The sequence below is a fragment of the Vulpes vulpes genome, chromosome 10 (genome assembly GCF_048418805.1).
Source record: "Vulpes vulpes isolate BD-2025 chromosome 10, VulVul3, whole genome shotgun sequence".
Classification (NCBI taxonomy): domain Eukaryota; kingdom Metazoa; phylum Chordata; class Mammalia; order Carnivora; family Canidae; genus Vulpes; species Vulpes vulpes.
The window spans coordinates 49,063,983-49,085,587 of record NC_132789.1 but is presented as its reverse complement, the minus strand read 5'-3'; the positions used below and the strand labels follow the sequence as shown (position 1 = coordinate 49,085,587).

Genomic DNA, 21,605 nt, shown 5'->3' with positions numbered 1-21,605 from the left:
TCTTATTATCATCCTATGGAAAAAAAATTCCAGTGGGAACAAGAGGCTAACTCTACGGGTCAGGAACAAAATTTTGGATTAGGAAAGCAAACAGTGCAGCAATACACAGAAGTCAGGAGAGTCCACAGGGCAGAGGTATGATACAGGGTGAAGTTATAAAGAGGAGGAAAACAACCAGCATGGTGACACATTCAAACCAGGTTCAGGATATACACACACAGAATACATTACAGTATTTGCTCCAAGTGGGAAAAGGTAAAGCACCCTTATTTCTTTAAGAATGAAGACAAGAATGAGAGATGACATATATTAGAAATAAATTAATGAAATATGTTTGTTTACTTATTTAATTAATTAATTAAAAAGTTTCAGCAAGGCCGTGCTCTCAGGAATATGCTCCATCTCTGAGTTAGTCGTAGTTTGCCATTCCCGGAGAGTACCATTATCCCCCTGACATTCAGGTCTTTCTGCATGACATCACAAGAACAAAGTAGTTTTTCCCACATGCTAAAATTTACCAGGATCATTCTTACTAATCCTTTAATACTCTGTCCATTTTAGCCTCCTCTAAGAAGTTGGCCAACTTGCCCCACCACCTTCCCACAATACCCTGCTGAAAAAGACATGCTTTTGCTCTGTTTTCTTATTACACTGTACTTTTCCCTATTAGGGCTAGAGGTACTAGCCATCATGGTTAGCCTCTGACAAGTCCCAGCTGACAATGCCAGCTGTCCCAGCATCCCTCCCAGGTTAGCATTTGTTCTGGGCAAAAACATTTGCCTTGGACGACAAAATTTGTGGTCAATTTAATCACAGCCTCTGTGAGTCTCTCCACGACACTCCTTTAATCCAGGAACTGTGTGTTGTATTCCTCCCACGGGGTAAAACAGATCTGCTGACTGGTGATTTATAGAAAAGAAAAAGCAAAATTTGACCACATCCCTCAAAACAAGCTAAATCAAGAATTCTACTATATTTATAACTACATACAACTTTAAAAGTCTTCTTTAAACAGAGCAGTTTATTTAATTTCTGTGAGAATGAAGGGGGAAGACTCTACAAATAGAAAATTCACCATTTATTTTTCCTTAGAAATGCTATAAACCTAGGCCTCATACACTACAAGATTTTATTTGATTTTTAAATATTTGGAAATATCTCTCAACATTTTAATTTTCTGCAAGAGAACTTTTCTTACTTTAAAGGTTAATGGTCATAAGCTCTTGGTATGGAGTGATCAATGACAGTCTAATCTATTTTTCTGCTACAATCACTTCATTCTGCAATTTAGGAAGCTGAGTATCATATTTTTAACTTAGTGTTACAGCAATCTTGTTTTTCTCAGAAGTTATAAAGATCTAAATGCAAAATTTAAAAATTATGGAACTATTGCTAAGTGCCTGACATCGTTTTCATATAAATACCAACTCTACACAGTGCAGTGGTTCAAGCAGAGATTCTGGAGCCACACCAATTGGGTCTTAATCCCAGGTCCACAATCTACCAGTTTTGTGATCTTGGTAAAATTATCTAACTTCTTTGTGTCTATTTTCTTACCTGTCAAAGGAAAATAATACCAATAGAACTTACCTCGTAGGTTTGATAAGACAAATAATTATGCATGTCATATAATAATTATTATTCATGTCAAACACTTAGAACTTTTCATGACACAGAGTAAATTCTATATTCATATTTAATATTAGTATTATTTTAATTATATCCAACTTGGTTTCAAATACCCAGTCTGATATTTGATTACTTAACTGTATAGCCATAGGCAAATTTCATAACCTCTCTAGATCCCTACTTCGTCTGTAAAACAAAATAATACCTACCTCAATATAGGTGAGGATTCAACGAGATAAAGTATGTAAAAGTATGTTGTGAGCTTCACAAAACGCCTGTATCTGACCATTAGCTATTAGCCATTAATCAGACCAGATTCAAATTCTGACTCTATCTCTTAGAAACTGTTTGATCTCAACATATGCTTAACTTCTCTAAGCCTGATTTTCTTTATCTGTAAATCAGCATTAGTAATACTTACTCTGAATTATTATGATAATTATATTTATTTCATATACATTTATTGAGCACCTATTATGTACCAGGCTCTAAGCATGATATGTGGTGATAAACAAGAGCTACTACAGAGCTTACAAACCTCAGACATTTAAACAAGTAGAGTGGAAAGTATACATATTGCTATGGGTCTGTACGGATGGGACCCTAAATTACTCTAGGGAGTTCTGAAAAGGAAAGTATTATATATGATACATGTTAAGCTTCATGTTCAAAGACTGGCACAGATTAAGTATTTTTTAAATGTTAACTATAATTATAGTAATTTTTTTAAAAGCCTGTAAAGTATTTTCTCCATTTTTAGATGGATAGAACGAGATTCAAAGACATAAAATAATTCCCAAGATTAAGTTAGGCTAGGATTCAAAACCAGGTCAACTGACTCCACACATTGCTCTTCCCACAACTGCAAAGTTAACTCCTAATGCCAAAGGAGAATACTGTTAACTTAAAAACTACAAATATTCTTCTGATTTTGGTACTTTTCATTAACACCAATTAAATTATCTTAGAAACACCAAACCTAAATTTTCCAAGCCCAAAGAATGTACACTAGAACATTCAAGCATACTATATATGATCAGGGGTGCCTGGGTGGCTCAGCTGGTTAACTGTTAGACTCTTGATTTTGGCTCAGGTCATGATCTCAGGATCATGAGATTGAGCCCCATGCAGGACTCCATGCTCAGCAGGAGTCTACTTGAGAACTTTCCTAGCTCTTCCTCTGCCCCTTCCCTAGCTCTCTCTCTGAAAATAAATAAGTGAATCTATAATTATAATAATAAATCTGTAATAAGAATACTCTGCCCAGCAGAGCATGAATTACCCAGGGTATCTCTCTCTTGAGATTCCTATCATATACAACCTTTACCTATGTCTTTGTCTCAGGACATGATTCTGGGGGATGCCAATCTAAGGTTCCTATGTTGTATGGTCGTTGTACGGATTGGTAATGACACATACAAATATACCCATAAAAAAATATATATATACCCATAAAAGTGCCTAGCACATTTTAACATTCTTGAAATTATTTTATACATATGCCAGAATTATTACATTGATAGCCCTATTTTGTGCTGTCTCTTTATATATTATCCTAATTTGCATAATAATTCTACAATATAAATACTTGTTTTCCTAATTTTACAGATGAGTAGAAGTTAATATATAAAACCAGATCTTTCTGAAACCTGTATTTTTGGAATTATACTATACTGTCATTAAAAAAAATTAGTTAATACATGCCTTCCTGATTCATGCACATTGTCACAAATAGGAAGATTTACTTCTCTTTTATAGCTAAATAATATCCATATATATGTGTGTGTGTGTGTATACAAGTGTATCACATTTTCTTTGTTCACTCATATATGGAAGAACATTTTTGTTGTTTCCATATCTTGGCTATTCTGAATAATGGTGTAATAAAATCAATTTCACAGAAACAGGAAATAATACAGTGGTGCCAGAGGCTGGGGGGAAGGGGAAATAGGGCAATATAACTGAAAAGGTACAAATTTTCAGTTACAGAAGTGCTGATGATCTAACATACACCATGGTGACTACAATTATTAATACGTATGGTATTCTTGAAAGTTGATAAAAGTAGACCTTAAGGATTTACCACACAGAAAAGTTAACTGGCAAATATGTGATGGATGCGTTAATTATTTTAATCTTGGTAAATATCCTATATGTATATATTTGATATATATGTATATATATCAGACAATCACATTGGACAATTTTAATATGTACAATTATATTTGTCAACTTTCCTCAAAAAGTTAAAAAGAAAAAGTAATTTCAACCATTGGGATATAGAAAAAAGTAGTGAAATATTAGGCTAAAACCCATGATTTCTACTGTAGTCCAGGCACATTTTCATACTGTGCCAAGAATAAAAATTATTTTCTCTAAATAGGAAATAAAACATTAATTTTTAAAGATTTCACAAATAAATGTAGTGAAATTCCACTGGAGAAATTAAAAATAAAAGTTTTAAGTTTTATTTCCATCATTTTTAAATGTTATATAAACAACCAAACCATACCCTTATTTCACTGACTCTTTTTCATTCCATAGTAATTTAATTATCATATTAAGTCTCTAAGGCTAACCAATTAATTTGTAGTATAAACTATATTCTTCCTCTCATATTTAATATACACACTCATATAAATCATAAAACAATACTTATATGATATATGCTGACAACCATAGTATTTACTTAGATGGCTTAGTAGACAATTTGTTATTTTTCTTATCACAAAACCTATGTATCTTAATATATATGTGTGTGTGTATATATATATATTCTTATACATTTTATCACTTAGTGAGAAATTTTCAAGAATATATCTATTATTCATATGTCATAAATTGAACTATAATAAGGTAATATGTATATACAACGGTTAAAAGGATGGCTGTTACAGCCAGGAAATTCTCAGTTTCTAATTCAGCTATACCTCTGTCAGTCGTGCAATTCAAGGGAAATAACTTTACATCTCTGAGCATTAGTTTCCTCATCTACAAAGAGAGATATAATACCTCAGAAGGTTTCTGTATTAAATGAGGTAAACTAGGACACCTGGGTGACTCAGCGGTTAAGTAAGTGACTCAGCGGTTAAGCCTTTGGCTCAGAGTGTGATTCCGGATTCCTGGGATTCCTGGGATGGAGTCCCACATCGGGCTCCCTGAATGGAGCCTGCTTCTCCTCCCTCTGCCTGTGTCTCTGCCTCTGTCTCTCATGAATAAATAAATAAAATCTTAAAAAAAAAAAAAAAGAAAAGAAAATACCATACTTAATTGCTTGGTGTCCCTAAGTATGGTATTTTCATGAAAGCTATAAAAAAGTTAATCTCTCCCTACCTTTCCATTGCTCAAATTATTTCATTCAACAAATAAATACAGTATTAATTTACTGCTTAATTTCCTAAGCACTCTCCTTGGTTCTTCAGGAGAGCAGAGATTTACCAGTTTCAGACTCTGTCCAGAAGCAGGTTACAGGTAGTAGAAGAGAATAAAGTTTTAAAAAGTCAAGAAAAGTGTCAGGTATCTATGGAAAGATAAAACTGGGGTGTCTTGATGTTTTTTCAAGAGAAATATTACTTATAGAGAGGAGGCTATGGAAAAAACAGACCAGGGATTCGTTGGAGAGTATATATCTGACCTGCAGACCTTATTTCTCATGAGAAAAACAGATTATCCACCAGTTCAGTGCTAGGCAATATATGAGACACTTTACATATTCCACAACTCGGAAAGAAAAAATTAGTTATGGAGGCCTTATCTGAAGGCAATATATTCCATCCACATGAAACAATACCTTCCAATCATTGAATTTCTTAGCCACTTTACTCCTCTCTAAGTCTGGATGACCTATAGAATCCTGGTCAACACAATATATCAGGCAGCTACTCAGCATCTCAGCACATAAAAGAAAACTCATCTATTTCATTTTTTTTTTACTTCTCTTGTTTTAAATAATCTAAAATAAATCCTTGAATTTAAATTAGATCAGATGAAAGCTGCACATGTCAAACAAATTGTTTCAAGTACCAACTAAATTGCTTTCACTAAGATGCCCTTGATAGCATTATGCCCTCAGTCTATATCGAAGGACGTTACAAAATACATTCCTATCAAATATATTGTCATAAATACTATAGATATATTGTTGAAGGGATCCCTGGGTGGCGCAGCGGTTTGGCGCCGGCCTTTGGCCCAGGGCGCGATCCTGGAGACCCCGGATCGAATCCCACATCGGGTTCCCGGTGCATGGAGCCTGCCTTCTCCCTCTGCCTGTGTCTCTGCCTCTCTCTCTGTGACTATCATAAATAAATTTTAAAAAAAAAATTTTTTTTTAATTCTTTAAAAAAAAAAAAAAGATATATTGTTGAAGATGCTATTCATCACATCAGTGTCTGCCTTAGGAAACCCAATAGGAAGAACTTCTATAAGATTTCAATATTTGGTTTATTTTTATCTTATAGATATTGTTTTTCTCTTGGCAATGGCTATCAGAAAACTCTCAGTTAAATTTACTGTCTACCTAGAGCAAATTTATGGGACCTCATAACATTCATTTTATGTACTCATCAAACTGAATTTTCTTTTGCTATTTTCTCTTTCTGAGATTTTCTCACTTATCTATTTTTTAAATATTATTATTACTTTGTATATATTTTGGTAAGATGTTTTGATTTTTTCAAACAATGAAATATATTTTTTTCCTTTTAAAGGCAAGGTAGGGATCCCTGGGTGGCGCAGCGGTTTGGCGCCTGCCTTTGGCCCAGGGCGCGATCCTGGAGACCCGGGATCGAATCCCACGTCGGGCTCCCGGTGCATGGAGCCTGCTTCTCCCTCTGCCTGTGTCTCTGCCTCTCTCTCTCTCTCTCTGTGACTATCATAAATAAATAAAAAATTAAAAAAAAAAAAATAAAGGCAAGGTAGACATCATTCCCCATTAAATGATGAGGAAACTATAGCTCAGTTTTCAAGTTAGGACATAATTTTTAGCCTGACTCCAAAGGGTGTCCACTTTAGCACTCTACTATTACTGCAAGGCTTATGGACTACTAGCACATATCCAATTGATACAAACTAATTGTTCATATACTGTTGGACAAATATGTGTTATTAATTTAGATACTATGTGGTTAAACTGGGCAATTTCTTCTACTGAGCTTTCCAGTAAAGGATAGAAAAAGAAAAAAGATAACTAAGATAACTAAGAAAAAAGAAAAAGATAACTAAGGTTAAGGAAAATAGGATCTAAGAAAGAAAGAAATTTGGATTATTTCAGACTGTAGATAAACCAAAACACATGATCTTTAAAAGGAGGATAATTAAAAAAAAAAAAAAAAAAAAAAAAAAGGAGGATAATTCCTACCCTTACAGAGTTGTTACTATTATAAAGGGCCTTCCTGTCTTTAATTGAGGTAAAAAGAATTCAAAAGATATTTTCTAGGCATCAAATATATCCCAGACAAAGCAATAAATCAAAATTTAGGAAAAGTAGAAGAAATCATTCTTAATTATGTGAAAAGTGTTCAGGTCTGAACGGAAGAGCAATGCTAATTATACTAATTATGGTTAAATTATGTGCCCCCCAAATTCATATTAAAGTCCTACTATCCAGTACCTCAAAATATGACCTTACTAGGAAATAGGGCCTCTACAGAGGTAATCAAGTTAAAATGTGGCCATTAGAGTGGCCCCTGATCCAATATGACTGGCATCCTAATAAAGAGGGAATATTTGAGAAAGGCATATACACTCAAGGAGAATGCCAAGTAAAGATGAAGGCAGAAATCAAGGTGATGATTCTACAAACCAAAGAATACCAAAGATTGCTAACAAACCACAAGAAGCTAGACAAAAGACATGGAATATATTCTTCTTCACAACCCTTGGAAAGAACCAACCCTACTGACACTTTGACCTTAGATTTCCAGAACTGTAAGATAACAAATTTCTGTTGTTTAAGCCACACAGCTCGTGGTTCTTTGTTATGGCAGACTTAGCAAACTAAAATAGCATGGAATAAACAAAGAGCAAAATCTTACATAAATAAGTTTTTATTGATAAACAACCAATATTCTTAGGGTTCAGAAAAGTATCATATAACTGACACTACCATGTCCTTCCAATCAATGACCCATATAAACACATGCACACACACATTATCAAAACTAAAAATAGTAAACAATTATTTACAAAAAAATATTATGTTTACCTTTCTCATTAATATTTTCAACTTATTCTGAATACCTATTTTATGCCATTTAGAGTATGAGGCTCAGAGCACAAAAAAGTTAACATGATCCATCCCTACTGGATAGAAATTTACAATCAAGTTTTCATCTTCCCATTCAAAATAGCCACAGCATTTGATGATTGTGATGCAATGTTACTTTTGCTTTTTTGTATTGTTCAACTGAATCTGTTCCTAAATAAATCATTTCTTTATTAGGAGATCTCCTTTCTGACAAAGACCAAGTTCTGCAAGCATATCATACAGAACCAGGTACATAATAAACATTCAATAATTAATGATTTATCATATAGTCAAATTACATCAGTTTAATCCCAAAAGAAATATCTGAAGAAGTATTTTATAAAATATAAGGTACTATATATCAATGTTCATTAATATTACCATTATAATATTAAATAATCACTTGTAAAAAAATAATAATCACTTGTAGCAACAATAACATAGCATTTATTTTCAAGTGTTTCCAAGTTAATTCTTTGAAAACTGATTTTTCCCTGAAAACTTTTTCCATTATGATGAAATATTAATGAGTTGAATCACACTGAAAGATCAGATGAATTGTATTTTGAAACAATCTAAGACAAATTCAAAACCAAAGGTCTTTAATACACTCACCACTTTCAAAGCAAGCATCAAATATAAGATGTCCTTTCTTGGGCTGTCCACAGTATCCAGATGGAAGCACCAAATATTTGCTAACATTCCCTCCAATGGCATCATCATTTCCCATGTCATAGCCTATTAAAAAAAAAAGGGCTCATCTTTAACAGAAATCAAAATATATTTAGTAATAGAAGACCAATAAAATTTTTATTGTTAATTTTTCCCCTCTTCTGTCATTTATTGCTTATCCATACAGAAAGAAATGAACTACATAATGTTGTAAGGTAGAAACAAGATACAATCTGAAATCAGAAACTTAAGATCTGGGATGCCTGGGTGGCTTAGTGGTTGAGCGTCTGCCTTTGGCTCAGGTCATGATTCCAGGGTGCCCAGATTGAGTCCTGCATCGGGCTCCCTGCAAGAAGCCTGCTTCTCCCTCTGCCTATGTCTCTGCCTCTCTCTGTGTCTTTCATGAATAAATAAATAAAATCTTTAAAAAAAAGAAAAAAGAAACATAAGATCTGAAATCTCACCTCTACTACATATTAATCCTGTGATAAAAAGCAATCAATTTAATCTTTTAAGCCTCAGTTTTTCTCATCCATAATTAAGGAATGGCAAAACCCATCCTTCAAAATTATGTTATGGGAATTAGATATGAAAATATCTAGCATGACTATTGAAATCTGAACGATGTTCATTAAATTACACTATGTATTTAATAAATAGTTAATATATTTAAATTGTCAGAAATGTTTAGTTAGGGGCATATGGATGGCTCAGTTAAGTGTCTGTCTTCTACTCAGGTCATGATCCGAGGGTCCTGGAATGGAGCACCAAATCAGGCTCTGCTCAGTGGGGAGTCTGCTTGTGTCTCTCCTCTGCCTCTTCCCCCTTTGTGTGCTTCCCCTCCTTCTCTCTCAAATAAATAAAAAAAATTTTAAAAATTAATTATTGTTTTAATTCAAATAAAACAACAGTAATATAACTATCATTATAACATCCTAATGTTCTACACCCAGATAATTTGAGAACCACTGAATTAACATAAAAGTTATATTTCTTAGTAGGAACTTTGTTTTTTTGTAATTTTATAAGTTTCACTTCTAGTTGGATAATAGAAAGTTGGAAAAATCATAGCTTTCACCTTAATAAGATAGACCCCAACAAAGAAAAAAATCATAACTTAAAACAGAGATTACAGGGCAACAATAATCTGATACCAAGGAAAGTCAGGCCCTACCAAAAAAAGAGGGAAGCAAGCACTGACTCTTTTTATGGCAAAGCACAGGAGGAAGAAACGATGGGTGCCATACAAGTGAGTAAAAAGAACTAAGCTAATTATTTTTAACTATTAAAAGTCAAGTATAGAAAATATGAGAGTATAGAACCTCTGAGAATCACAGACACAAAGGGAATTCACACATGCCCCCATCAAGTATTTAAGAGAAAGATTAGGGACAGGGCAGAAAACTAGAAAATGCTTTTGTTGTAATGCAGGAATGGAGAAAGAGATGGGCTACTGTTATAGAAAAGGCATGAAGCCCCACAAATGTCCTTTTCCCTTAAGGAAAGAAAAAAAAGCCTTAAGACACTAGGGGAGAAACAGCAAACCTTAAAACCCCCGTGTACAATAGGACTCCAAAACAGGAAGAGGAACAACAAAAGAAAATATCCTCTATACCTGCAGGAGGGGAAGAAAAGATTATCTCACACAAGACCCATAAATGATTCAAGGCAGAGATGAAAGAGGGAAGAGAGATGGGATCATTGAAAAAAATACACCCCAAGACCAGAGTATATAGGCTGGCCTAAGGTTATGTCCTAGTCCTAGCCTAGACCAAGACAGCAGAAATACTCTTGCTCCCTCAATACCAAGATAGCAAGCACTAAAAAACAATAGTAATCTACTTCTAGAGATGAGACAAAAGCACAGAAATAAACTCTGTCTATGGCAGGTGTGCCCAGGGAAGGATAAAAGTTTAGGGTGGGGCAGATGAATGAGGAAAAACTCTCAGTTACTCTAGCCCTTTCTCTCAGGAACAAGGTAACCCTAAAGTCTATCAAAAAAAAAAAAAAAACTACTAGAACTGATAAACGAATTCACTGAGGTCACAGGATAAAAAAATCAATATACAGAAATCTGCTGCATTTCTATACACCAATAATAAAGTAGCAGAAAAAAAATTAAGGAAACAATCTGAATTTACAATTGTACCAAAAATAATAAAATACTTGGGTATAAAATTAACCAAGAAGGTGTATGTAAGACCTGTACTGTGAAAACTAAAAAGCACTGATTAAAAAAACTGAAGATGATACAAACAAATGGAAACATATTCCATGCTCATGGCTTGGAAAAACAACTTTTGTTACAATGTCCATACAACCCAAAGCAATCTACAGATTATAACAATCCTTACCATAAAACCAACAACATTTTTCACAGAATTAGAACAAATAATCCTAAAATTCCTGTAGAATCACCAAACACCCAGAACAGCCACAGCAATCTTGAAAAAGAAAAAACTAAAAAAAAAGAAAAGAAAAAACTAGAAGCATCACAATCCCAGATTTCAAGATATATTACAAAGCCATAGTTCTAAAAAGTATGGTTCTGGTACAAAAACAAACACATAGATCAAGAGAATTGAATAAAGAGCCCAGAAATAAATCCATAATTATTTGGTCAATTAATCTTTGACACAGTAAGCAAAAATATGCAATGGGAGAAAAGTCTCTTCAACAAATGGTGTTAAGAAAATTGAACAGCTACATACAAAAGAATGAAATTGGACCACTTTCTTACACCATATACAAAAATAAATTCAAAATGGACTTAGGACCTAAGTGTAAGATTCGTGACACCATAAAAATCCTACAAGAGAGAACAGGCAGTAATTTCTCTGACATCAACCATAGCAACATTTTTCTAGAAATGTCTCCTCAGGCAAGAGAAATAAAAGCCAAAATAAACCTTTTAGACTATATCAAAATAAAAAGCTTCTGTACAACAAAGGAAATCACCAACAAAACTAAAAGGATAATGAATAGGTAAAGATATTAGCAAATAACATATCTGATAAAGAGTATCAAAAATGTATAAAGAATTTTTAAAACAACAGCCAGAAAAACAAATAATCCAACTGAAAACTGGGCACAAGACATAACACAGACATTTCTGCAAAGAAGATTAAGATTTCATACCAGGCATATGAGAAGATGACCCAATATCACTCATCATCAGGAAAATGCAAACCAAAACTACCATGAAACATTACCTCATACCTGTCAGAATAGTTAACTCAAAAGCAAGAAACAAGTGTTCACAAGGATGTGAAGAAAAAGGAACCATCATGCACTGTTGGTAAGAATACAAACTAGAAACAGTATGGAGCTTCCTCAAAAATTAAAAATAGAACTACCACATATGATCCAGCAATTCCTCTACTGGGTATTTCTCTAAAGAATACAAAACACTCCTGCAAAAAGATATATACATTCCTATGTTTATTGTAGCATTATTTATAATAGCCAAATTATGGAAACAACCCAAGTGTCCATCAACAGATGAATGGATGAAGAAGATGTGAGATGGAAAGATGATAGATAGATAGATAGATAGATAGATAGATAGATAGATAGATGATAAATAGATAGAATATTACTTGACCATAAAAAAGAATGAAATCTTACTGTTTGCAATAACATAGAGGGATCTAGAGCATATAATACTAAGCAAAATAAGTTAGAGAAAGACAAATACAATAAGATTTCACTTGTATGTGGAATTTCAGAAAAAAAACAAATGAATAGTGGAAAAAAAGAAACAAAATAGACTCCTGGAATGCCTGGGTGGCTCAGGGGTTGAGTGTCTGCCTTTGGCTCAGGGCGTGAACCCAGAGTCCTGGGACTGAGTCCCACATCAGGCTTCCTGCATGGAGCCTGCTTCTCCCTCTGCCTGTGTCTCCGCCTCTCTCTCTATCTCTCTCATGAATAAATAAATAAAATCTTTAAGAAAAAAAAAAAGAATAGACTCTTAAATACAGAGAACAAACTGATGGTTACCAGTGGGGAGATGGATGAGAGGATGGATGAAATAGGTGAAGAGGATAAAGAGCACACTTGCCATGAGATGAGAACTGAGTAATGCATAGGATTCTTGAATCACTTGTATACCTGAAACTGATGTAACACTAAACTATACTATAAACTAATATAACACATTAATTACATTGGAATTTAAGAAATGGGTTCTGTTTTTTAAAATTAATTAATTAGTTAATTAAAATGTTAAAAAAGATTCTAAAACAATTTGAAGCCAGAAATAAATTGAAGATATACACAGCAACAATGAAACTTAATCGGGGATCCCTGGGTGGCTCAGCAGTATAGCACCTGCCTTTGGCCCAGGGCGCAATCCTGGAGTCCCGGGATCGAGTCCCACTTTGGGCTCCTGGCATGGAGGGAGCCCCTCTCCCTCCTCCTGTGCCTCTGCCTCTCTCCTGGCATGGAGGGAGCCCCTCTCCCTCCTCCTGTGCCTCTGCCTCTCTCTCTCTCCCTCTCTCTCTCTCTCTCTATGTCTATCATAAATAAATAAATAAACAAATAAATAAATAAATAAATCTTAAAAAAAAAAAAAAGAAACTTAACCCAGCTTAACTCTTGACTAGGTTGACATAAGCCCTCACACAAATGACCTAGGAGAAGGGGGGTATCCATTTCCAGTGAAAAATAGTATTCCTATCATTGTCTACTGTTCTACATTAGAAGCCAAGTATGTAACACAAAATTATGGAACATACAAAAAAAATCAAGAAAAGACAACCTATCTATGAAGAGCAATTAATTGAAGTAGATTCAGAAATGACTAAACAGACATTGGTATCACCAGACAATGAATTAAAATAACTAAGATTGGGGCCTTTGGGTGGCTCAGTTGTTTGAGTGTCTGACTCTTGGTTTCAGCTCAGGTCATGATCTCAGGGGTGTGAGGTAGAGTCCTGCATAATAAGGCTCTAAGCCAGGCATGGAGCCTGCTTCTCTCCTTCTGCCGCTATCCCTCCCCTGCAGAAAATAAATAAGTAACTTTTTTTAATTAAATAAAAAAACTAATATGCTAAAGCCTTGTTGGAAAAGGAGGACAAAATGCTTAAAAATGGGGATTTCAGCAGACAGATGGAAATTACAATAATTAAACGACATGCTAAAACTAAAAAATACAGTAACAGAGATGAAGAATTTCTTCATTGTACTCATCAGTAAACTTGACACAGACAAGGAAAGAATTAGTGAACTCTAGATCAAGAGAAATAAGCTGAATAGAAAAACAAAGATAAAAAAGAAAAGAAAAAATTCATGGCATCCAAAAATTGTGAAACAATACCAAATGATCTAACATATGTATAGCTAAAATTCCAGAAGGAGATGAGAGAGAATGGAGAAGAAATATTTGAAGCGATAACACCTAAGATCTTCCACAATTAATGAAAAATATCCAGCTACAGATCCAAGAAGTACCAAGCAAAACATTCATTTTTAAAATTTTATATATCATATATAAAAATACAGATCAAATGCAAAGGGACTAAGGTAAAAATTAGAGTACACTATTAATAAGAAACTGGAAACCAGAAGTCAAGGGGATGACATCTTTAAATTATTGAGAGAAAAAATCCTTTAAACAAATTTAATGCAGGTATTTTGAGGAAAATAGGTGATGAGAGAATTCATAATCATCAGTCTGGTATTATAAGAAATGTTAAAGAAAAGTTCTTCTGGCCTAAAGAAAATGATAACAGATATAAACTAAGATCCACACAAAGAAATGAAGGACTCCAGAAATGATATAAATGAAAGTAAATACAAATATTCTTATCTTTAGTACTCAAAAAGATAAATGACTATGTAAAGAAAAATAGTAGCAACGTTATGAGATTATACCACAGGTAACGGTCAAATAAACAACAAGTGTAGCACAAAAGATGAGAGGGAACAATTGAAAGTATGTTGTTTTAAGTTTCTTAAACTAAATATAAAGTTGTAAGACATTGTTTGAAAGTAGATGAACTATATAATAAAGATGTATACCGAAACGCCAAAACCTAAAAAAAAGGTCATAAATTAGCCAAAAGTGAAGATAAAATGAAATTATAAGAAACAGCCAATCATTACATAAGAAGGCAGAAAACAAAATAGGAGAAAAGGAACAAAGACTAGATGGGGCAAACAAAAACTAGCACAATATTATAATTAATTTATCAACACCAAATGGTATCTACTGACACTCTGGTAGGAAAGATAAAGAAATCGTTTATATATACTATTCTCCACTTCTATAAGAATTCTTGTTAGTTCTATTATTATAAGTATTCTGTTGAGATGGTTATCAATGTCAGCAGTATTCTTAGAGGGCATTTTGGACACTTGTTGAGGTGTTTCTTTGTTTTCACAATGATGAAAGAGTGCTGATGTCATTTGATTGGTGGAGACCATAAATGCTAGATGTACTACAAAGTAGAGGAGAGTCCAGTACAACTTTCAAATGTCCTGTACAGATATTAATATATATAAAACTCCTATTTATGATTCTGTGAGCTTAGAACCTACCTCCATTATACACATTTTGTATAGCTTTAATAAATACTGATTTTGGCAAGAACACAACATGTAAACCAAGAAAGGATTATAATTTATTTGTTCATAACTTTACACAGAAGTATCAGCATTTTAGAAAATCATGTCACCAAAGGCATTGTCACACACTGTATTTCATTCACAAATATAATTCTCATATATCAGTTAATATTCATAGCAGTTGTATTTATAATTATTTTACACACAAATGCAAACTCCACTGTGTTTTCCCAATGCCTGGATATATGCACATTCTTGTTTCACCTTTTGGATAATCCTACTCACTCGACAGACCTACATACAATGTCATCTCCTCTGTGAAGTCTTACCTGACTTCCCCAAAGTGATTGATCTTCTCTGTTCCCATAGCATCTTTTTTATGCCTTTACTATACCTTTTATTATTATTACCTTTTTATTATAAATTATGTGTCTTTTTAGTAATTTTAGTCTTTTTAGTAATTGTGGTTTCTCATCCAAAGAATCCAATGCCTTATCTTTTTATCAACCACTTTCTCTCTCTCCAGCTCTTGGCACAATTCTTGGCACCATGTCAATAATCTATAAATATTCATTGAATTACTAAAATACAAATTTAGGAGCTAAATTTTATTTCAATATTGAAAATTAGTTTTTCTATGTCTGTTGAGAGCACACAGAATATATGATGCATTTTAAATTCATCAAAAAAACAAACAGCAAAAAGAGAGAGAAGCAAACCATAAAACAGACTTTTAAGTAAAGAGAACAAACTGAGGGTTGAAGGAGGGGAGGTGGGTGGTGGCATAGGTTAAATGAGTGAGGAGTATTAGGGAGGGCACATGTTGTGATGAGCATGGTGTATTGTATGTAAGTGATGAATCACTAAATTCTATTCCAGAAACTAACATTACACTGTATGTTAACTAATTGGAATTTAAATAAAAACTTGAACTTAAAAAAAAAAGACAACAACAAAGATAGATCCTGGCATTTGGTTAAAAAATATATATATATGATTCAAGGAGCAGTGGGAAATGTCAAACTAACAACCCTACCTACCTGAACACTATTTAGATTTCTAATATTTTAAATGAGATATAGCCACATACATTGATATAGATACTTACTGAATGAACCATGAGATTTTTCTGGCTTTTTATCCTTGTTAACAAATCCTGACAATAACATGTTGATCTTAAATGAGGGTATAAGTGTGTAACATTTTTTTTTACCTTTTGCAAATTTTTTAATTTAAATTCAATTAATTAATATATGATGTATTAGTTTCAGAGCCAGAGTTAAGTGATTCATCATCATCAATCTTATATAATACCCAGTGCTCATTATATCACGTGCCTTCTTTAATGTCCATCACCTAATTACCCCACCAGCCCACCCATCTCCCCTCCAGCAACCCTCAGGTTGATTCCTATGATTAAGAGATCCTTATGGTTGATCTCCCTCTCTGATTTTGTCTTGTTTTATTTTTCCATCCCTTCCCCTATAATCCTGTTTTATTTCTTAAATTCCATGAGTGAGATCATATGATAATTGTCTTTCTCTGATTGACTTATTTTGCTTAGCATAATTCCCTCTAGTTCCATCTACATCATTGCAAATGGCAATATTTCATTTTTTATGGCCAACTAGTATTCCACTCTATATATATATATACCACTTCTTCTTTATCCATTCATCCACCAATGGACATCTGGGCTCTTTCCATAGTTTGGCTATTGTGGATACAGCTGCTATAAACATTGGGATGCAGGTGCCCCTTTTGATAACTACATTTGTATCTTTGGGGTAAATACCTAGTTGTGCAATTGCAGGGTTGCAGGGTAGCTCTATTTCCAACTTTTTTTTTAAGATTTTTTTTATTTATTCATTCATGAGAGACACAGAGAGACAGAGAGAGAGAGAGAGAGGCAGAGACACAGGCAGAAGGAGAAGCAGGCTTCATGCAGGGAGCCTGATGTGGGACTCGATTTCGGGTCTCCAGGATCATGCCCTGGGCCGAAGGCAGGCGCCAAACTGCTGAGCCACCCAGGGATCCCCTATTTTCAACTTTTTGAGAAACCTCCATACTGTCTTCCAGAGTAAATGCACCAGTTTGCATTCCCACCAACAGTGTAAGAGGGTTCCCCTTTCTCCACATCACCACTAACATCTGTCACTTCCTGATTTGTTAATTTTATCCATTCTGACTGGTGTGAGGTGGCTCATTATGGTTTTGATTTGTATTTCGCTGATGCCGAGTGATGTTGAGAATTTTTTTCATGCATCTGTTCTTTAAGATGTGAAGCTGTTGGACACAGGCAGCTCTGTATTATATTAGCAGCAAATTCTTAATCAGATAGTTTACTTGTTTTGACATGATTGCTGTTTGATTACTTTATAAAATACAGAAGGAAATAAAAAGATTAAAATAAAAATAAACAGTGCATTTACATTTATGGTTAAATAAAACAAACAGTTGTTTTTCAGACCACAGTGTTTCAAAATTGAACTCAATCACAAGAGGAAATTTGGAAAGAATTCAAATACATGGAGGTTAAAGGGCATCCTACTAAAAACTGACTGGGTTGACCAAGAAATTAAAGAAGAATTTTTAAAATTCATGGAAACAAATGAAAATAAAAATGCAACTGTTCAAAACCTTTGGGATGCAGCAAAGGTGGCCCTAAGAGGGAACTACAAGCCTTTCTCAAAAAACAAGAAGGGTCTCAAATATACAACCTAACCCTACACCTAAAAGAGCTGGAAAAAGAGCAGCAAATAAAGCCTAAAACCAGCAGGAGAATAGAATTAATAAATATTAGAGCAGAAATTAAAGCAATAGAAACCAAAAGAACAGTAAAACAGATCAGCGAAACTAGGAACTGTTCTTTGAAAGAGATAAAATAAATAGTTGTGATATAATGAGACCAAATAGTAAAAGAAAGCAAGATACCATAAAACGTGCAGTATACTGACCCAAAGACCAAAAAGGGAATAGGGTGAACTATACTTCATAATGTTAATGCAATTTACTGGCTGATCATTTGAATACACAAAGCAGGAGATACAATTATTTGTTCTCAGAAAAATCTTATCTCAATTATATTATAAATGTATATAAAATGATTAAAAATTATTTACAGTATTTATAAGTAGCACAAAAAAATCCAAGGTGGCAGAGACTAATGAAATAGTTGTTATAGAATAAGAACTTTTGGGGCATCTGGGTGGCTCAGGGGTTGAGCAACTGTCTTTGACTTGGGTCATGATCCTGGGGTCCTGGGATCGAGTCCCACATTAGGCTCCCCACAGTGAGCCCGCTTCTCCCTCTGCCTATGTCTCTGCTTCTCTCTGTGTGTCTCTCATGAGTAAATAGATAAAATCTTTAAAAGAAAAAAAGAATAAGAACTTTTAATTTCTTGACTTCTGTGCATTTTAACATTCGCCAAATAACCGTTTTTCCTGTATTTTCGAATTCAGAGTCTTCATTCTTAGTTTATTAATACCCTCACATTTATTCAAGGCTGCATGAATTAGCAGTAAGAATTTGGATTTTAAAGTGACGCAGACTTGGGATTGAATCCACCTAACTCAGATACATAGGCAATGTATCCTTTGTTAAGTAATTTAACCCAACCTCAGAGTCTGTTTGCTTAGAGTTTGCTTATGTTGTTCTGAAGGTTACAGAAAATATATGCAAATCACCTAGAACACAGAATTTACTAAGTAGTTGGTTATTATCATCATCATAATTATTATTAAGATACATGTATTTAAGAGAAGTATATTTAACAAAAATAATAAGATTCAAATTTATAACATACAGGGGAAGATTCAGAAAGGAAAGGAATAATTTAAATTGAAATCTATAAAGAAGATTTTAGGGTAAGTCTTCCTTGAAGTAAGTACTGCATACTGTAGCATCCTGTTAAATTATGCACTATAATACACTCTTATTATGGTGTATAAAATATCTGCCTCCAAACATAGAGCTAAAGTAACACAATGAATTTTCCTATTTAAGGATGTCAGAAAACACAGCACAATTTGAGGTTTAAGGAAATAATAATCTGATTTTATTAATGTTATCATTATTTACATGCTTTTGTAAAATACTATACAGATAACAAATATTCAGTGATAAAACTTGTGAACATATTTTGTGTAGGGAAAAACAAAGATGCATAATATTGATGTTGCATGTACCCAAAGAAGTAATACAATAATTATATCTTGTTTTACTCTGATAAATAGGCTACTGACACATCTAGAAATAGACTTTAGGGCTACAAAGAATTTTTGAAATTTAAGTGGGTTATACAGATGATAGATATGGCAAAGGCTAAATTTGTTCCATTTTTACATGGAAAATAGTTTATAGTTGTTCCTCCATATCTGAGGGAAATATGTTTCAATATGTCCCATGGATGTCTGAAACTACAGATAGTACCAAACCATGTTTATACCATGTTTTTTCCTAAACATATATAAATAACTGTGATAAAGCTGAATTTATAACTCAGGCACAGTAAAAGATTAACTAATAATAAAATACAATTATAATAATATGCTGCAATAAAAGGTACCATAGATTTTGGCAACCTCGGCCTAGGATTTTTTTTTTCTTTTTAAGTCAAGAACTTTCAACTTCTCACTTAAAGGAAGCTCTTTACAGCTTTTCTCTGGAATATCCAAATTGCCAGCATAATTACTCTTGCAAATTGAGGCCAATTTGTAAAATAAGGGTTACTTGAACACAAGTACTATGATACAGTGAATCTGATAACTGACACAGCTACCAAATGATTGACAGGCACCCTACAATGTAAATACACTACAAGGATGATTCACATCACAGGCGGGTTGGCAAGAGATTTCATCATTCTCCCCAGAATGGCACACAATTTAAAACTTAATATACAATGGAATATCATATATATAATATACAATGGAATATTACTCAGCCACTAGAAATGATGAACACCCACCATTTGCTTTGACGTGGATGGGTATTATGCGGAGTGAAGTAAGTCAGTTGGAGAAGGACAATCATCATATGGTTTCACTCATCCAGGGAATATAAGAAGTAGTGAAAGGGATTATAGGGAAAAGGAGAGAAAATGAGTGGGAAAAATGAGAGGGTGACAAAACATGAGAGACTCCTAACTCTGGGAAACGAACAAGGGGTAGTAGAAGGGGAGGTGGGCAGGGGGACGGGGTGACTGAGTGATGGGCACTGATGGGGGCAATTGATGGGAGGAGCATTGGGTGTTATACTATATGTTAGTAAATCGAACTCCAATAAAAAATATTTTAAAAAAATAAATACATAAATAAAACTATGTACTGCTGAATTTCCATTTTATGTTTTTTAGACCACAACTGACAACACGTAACTAAAACCACAGAAAACTAAAGCCAGGACAATTGGGAGAATGCTGTACACTAAAGTTATAATCAATTCATATCAGTCAAAAATGAGAAAAACAGCTTATTAATTAAAACTGACCTTTATATAGATCATGCATTCCACCTCTCAGGCTAAAACACCTTCAAAGAGGTAACAAATTACCCCTGTGTTTAAGTGACATGCAGTTAAAGGGATCTGTCAGAAGTTCCATTATAAAGTCATATTTCCAAGGCTTCATAATTTTGGGAGAAAATTACATGAAAGATGAGACTTAAAGCCAAAAACTCTGAGCCAAGAAAAAAAATCTAAAATTCCTTCTTGAGGGTGTTTTAGGAAAGAGAATCTATTCATTTGAGGACTTTAACCACAGGAAAACTAGTACCCATTACATAGCTTATTCCTAGGATTTTATAAAATAACATCACATTTGTTCTCATTACAAATATACAAGATATGCTGCAAAAACTTTAAAGATTTTTTTAAAGAATTTCCTAAAGATATCCTAAGTTTCTCTAGGCACATGTATCTAAATACAAATAAGATCTAGATTTGTTAAGCTACAATCTTACCTAAAATGTACTGAAGATCAGTTACTATACCCACTCATTATCTTGTGCTCAGAATTAAGAAGAATATATAAGAAAAATAAGCTATAAATCTATCACTCAATAAAATAAGAATATACTAATAATATTAATGCTCTCAAAAAGCTGAACTTCTAGTTAAGGACTACGTGGAAAACAGAAATAAATATAATATTTAAAATTTTGTATTTCCGTAAAAATAGAAAATTCAGTACAGACAGTATAGTGGTGCCATATGATTTAGAGAAATGTGGACCTACAGATGAATTCTTGCTTGGCTTCTAAATGTATGACCATAAGTAAGCCCCAATTCAGCAAGCTATGATCTTGGACCTCTCTATTTCATCTGAGAGCCTTTAAAAAAATGGTTGAGCCATTTTTCCCTTACAAGGTAGTTTGCATCCAATTTCTGAAAAATATGCAATAAATATCTCCCTCCCTTGATCTCACCAAAAATCTACTTATATCCTATCTATTTTGTATTACAGCAAGTTGCATATGCCTTAATGCTCACTTCC

At 33.7% G+C, this 21,605-nt stretch overlaps 1 protein-coding gene across 5 annotated transcripts in view; it reads right to left on the bottom strand.

Moving 5' to 3' along the window:
- The window catches only part of LOC112914739 (BEN domain-containing protein 5), a 1,350,915-nt gene that overhangs the window by 1,197,355 nt on the left and 131,955 nt on the right, over positions 1-21,605 (bottom strand). For all 5 annotated transcript variants that reach the window (XM_072724031.1, XM_072724033.1, XM_072724032.1 and 2 more), the window contains exon 2: positions 8,489-8,611. In XM_072724031.1, coding sequence (XP_072580132.1) covers positions 8,489-8,611 — 123 coding nt within the window. The remainder of the gene's footprint in view (positions 1-8,488; positions 8,612-21,605) is intronic.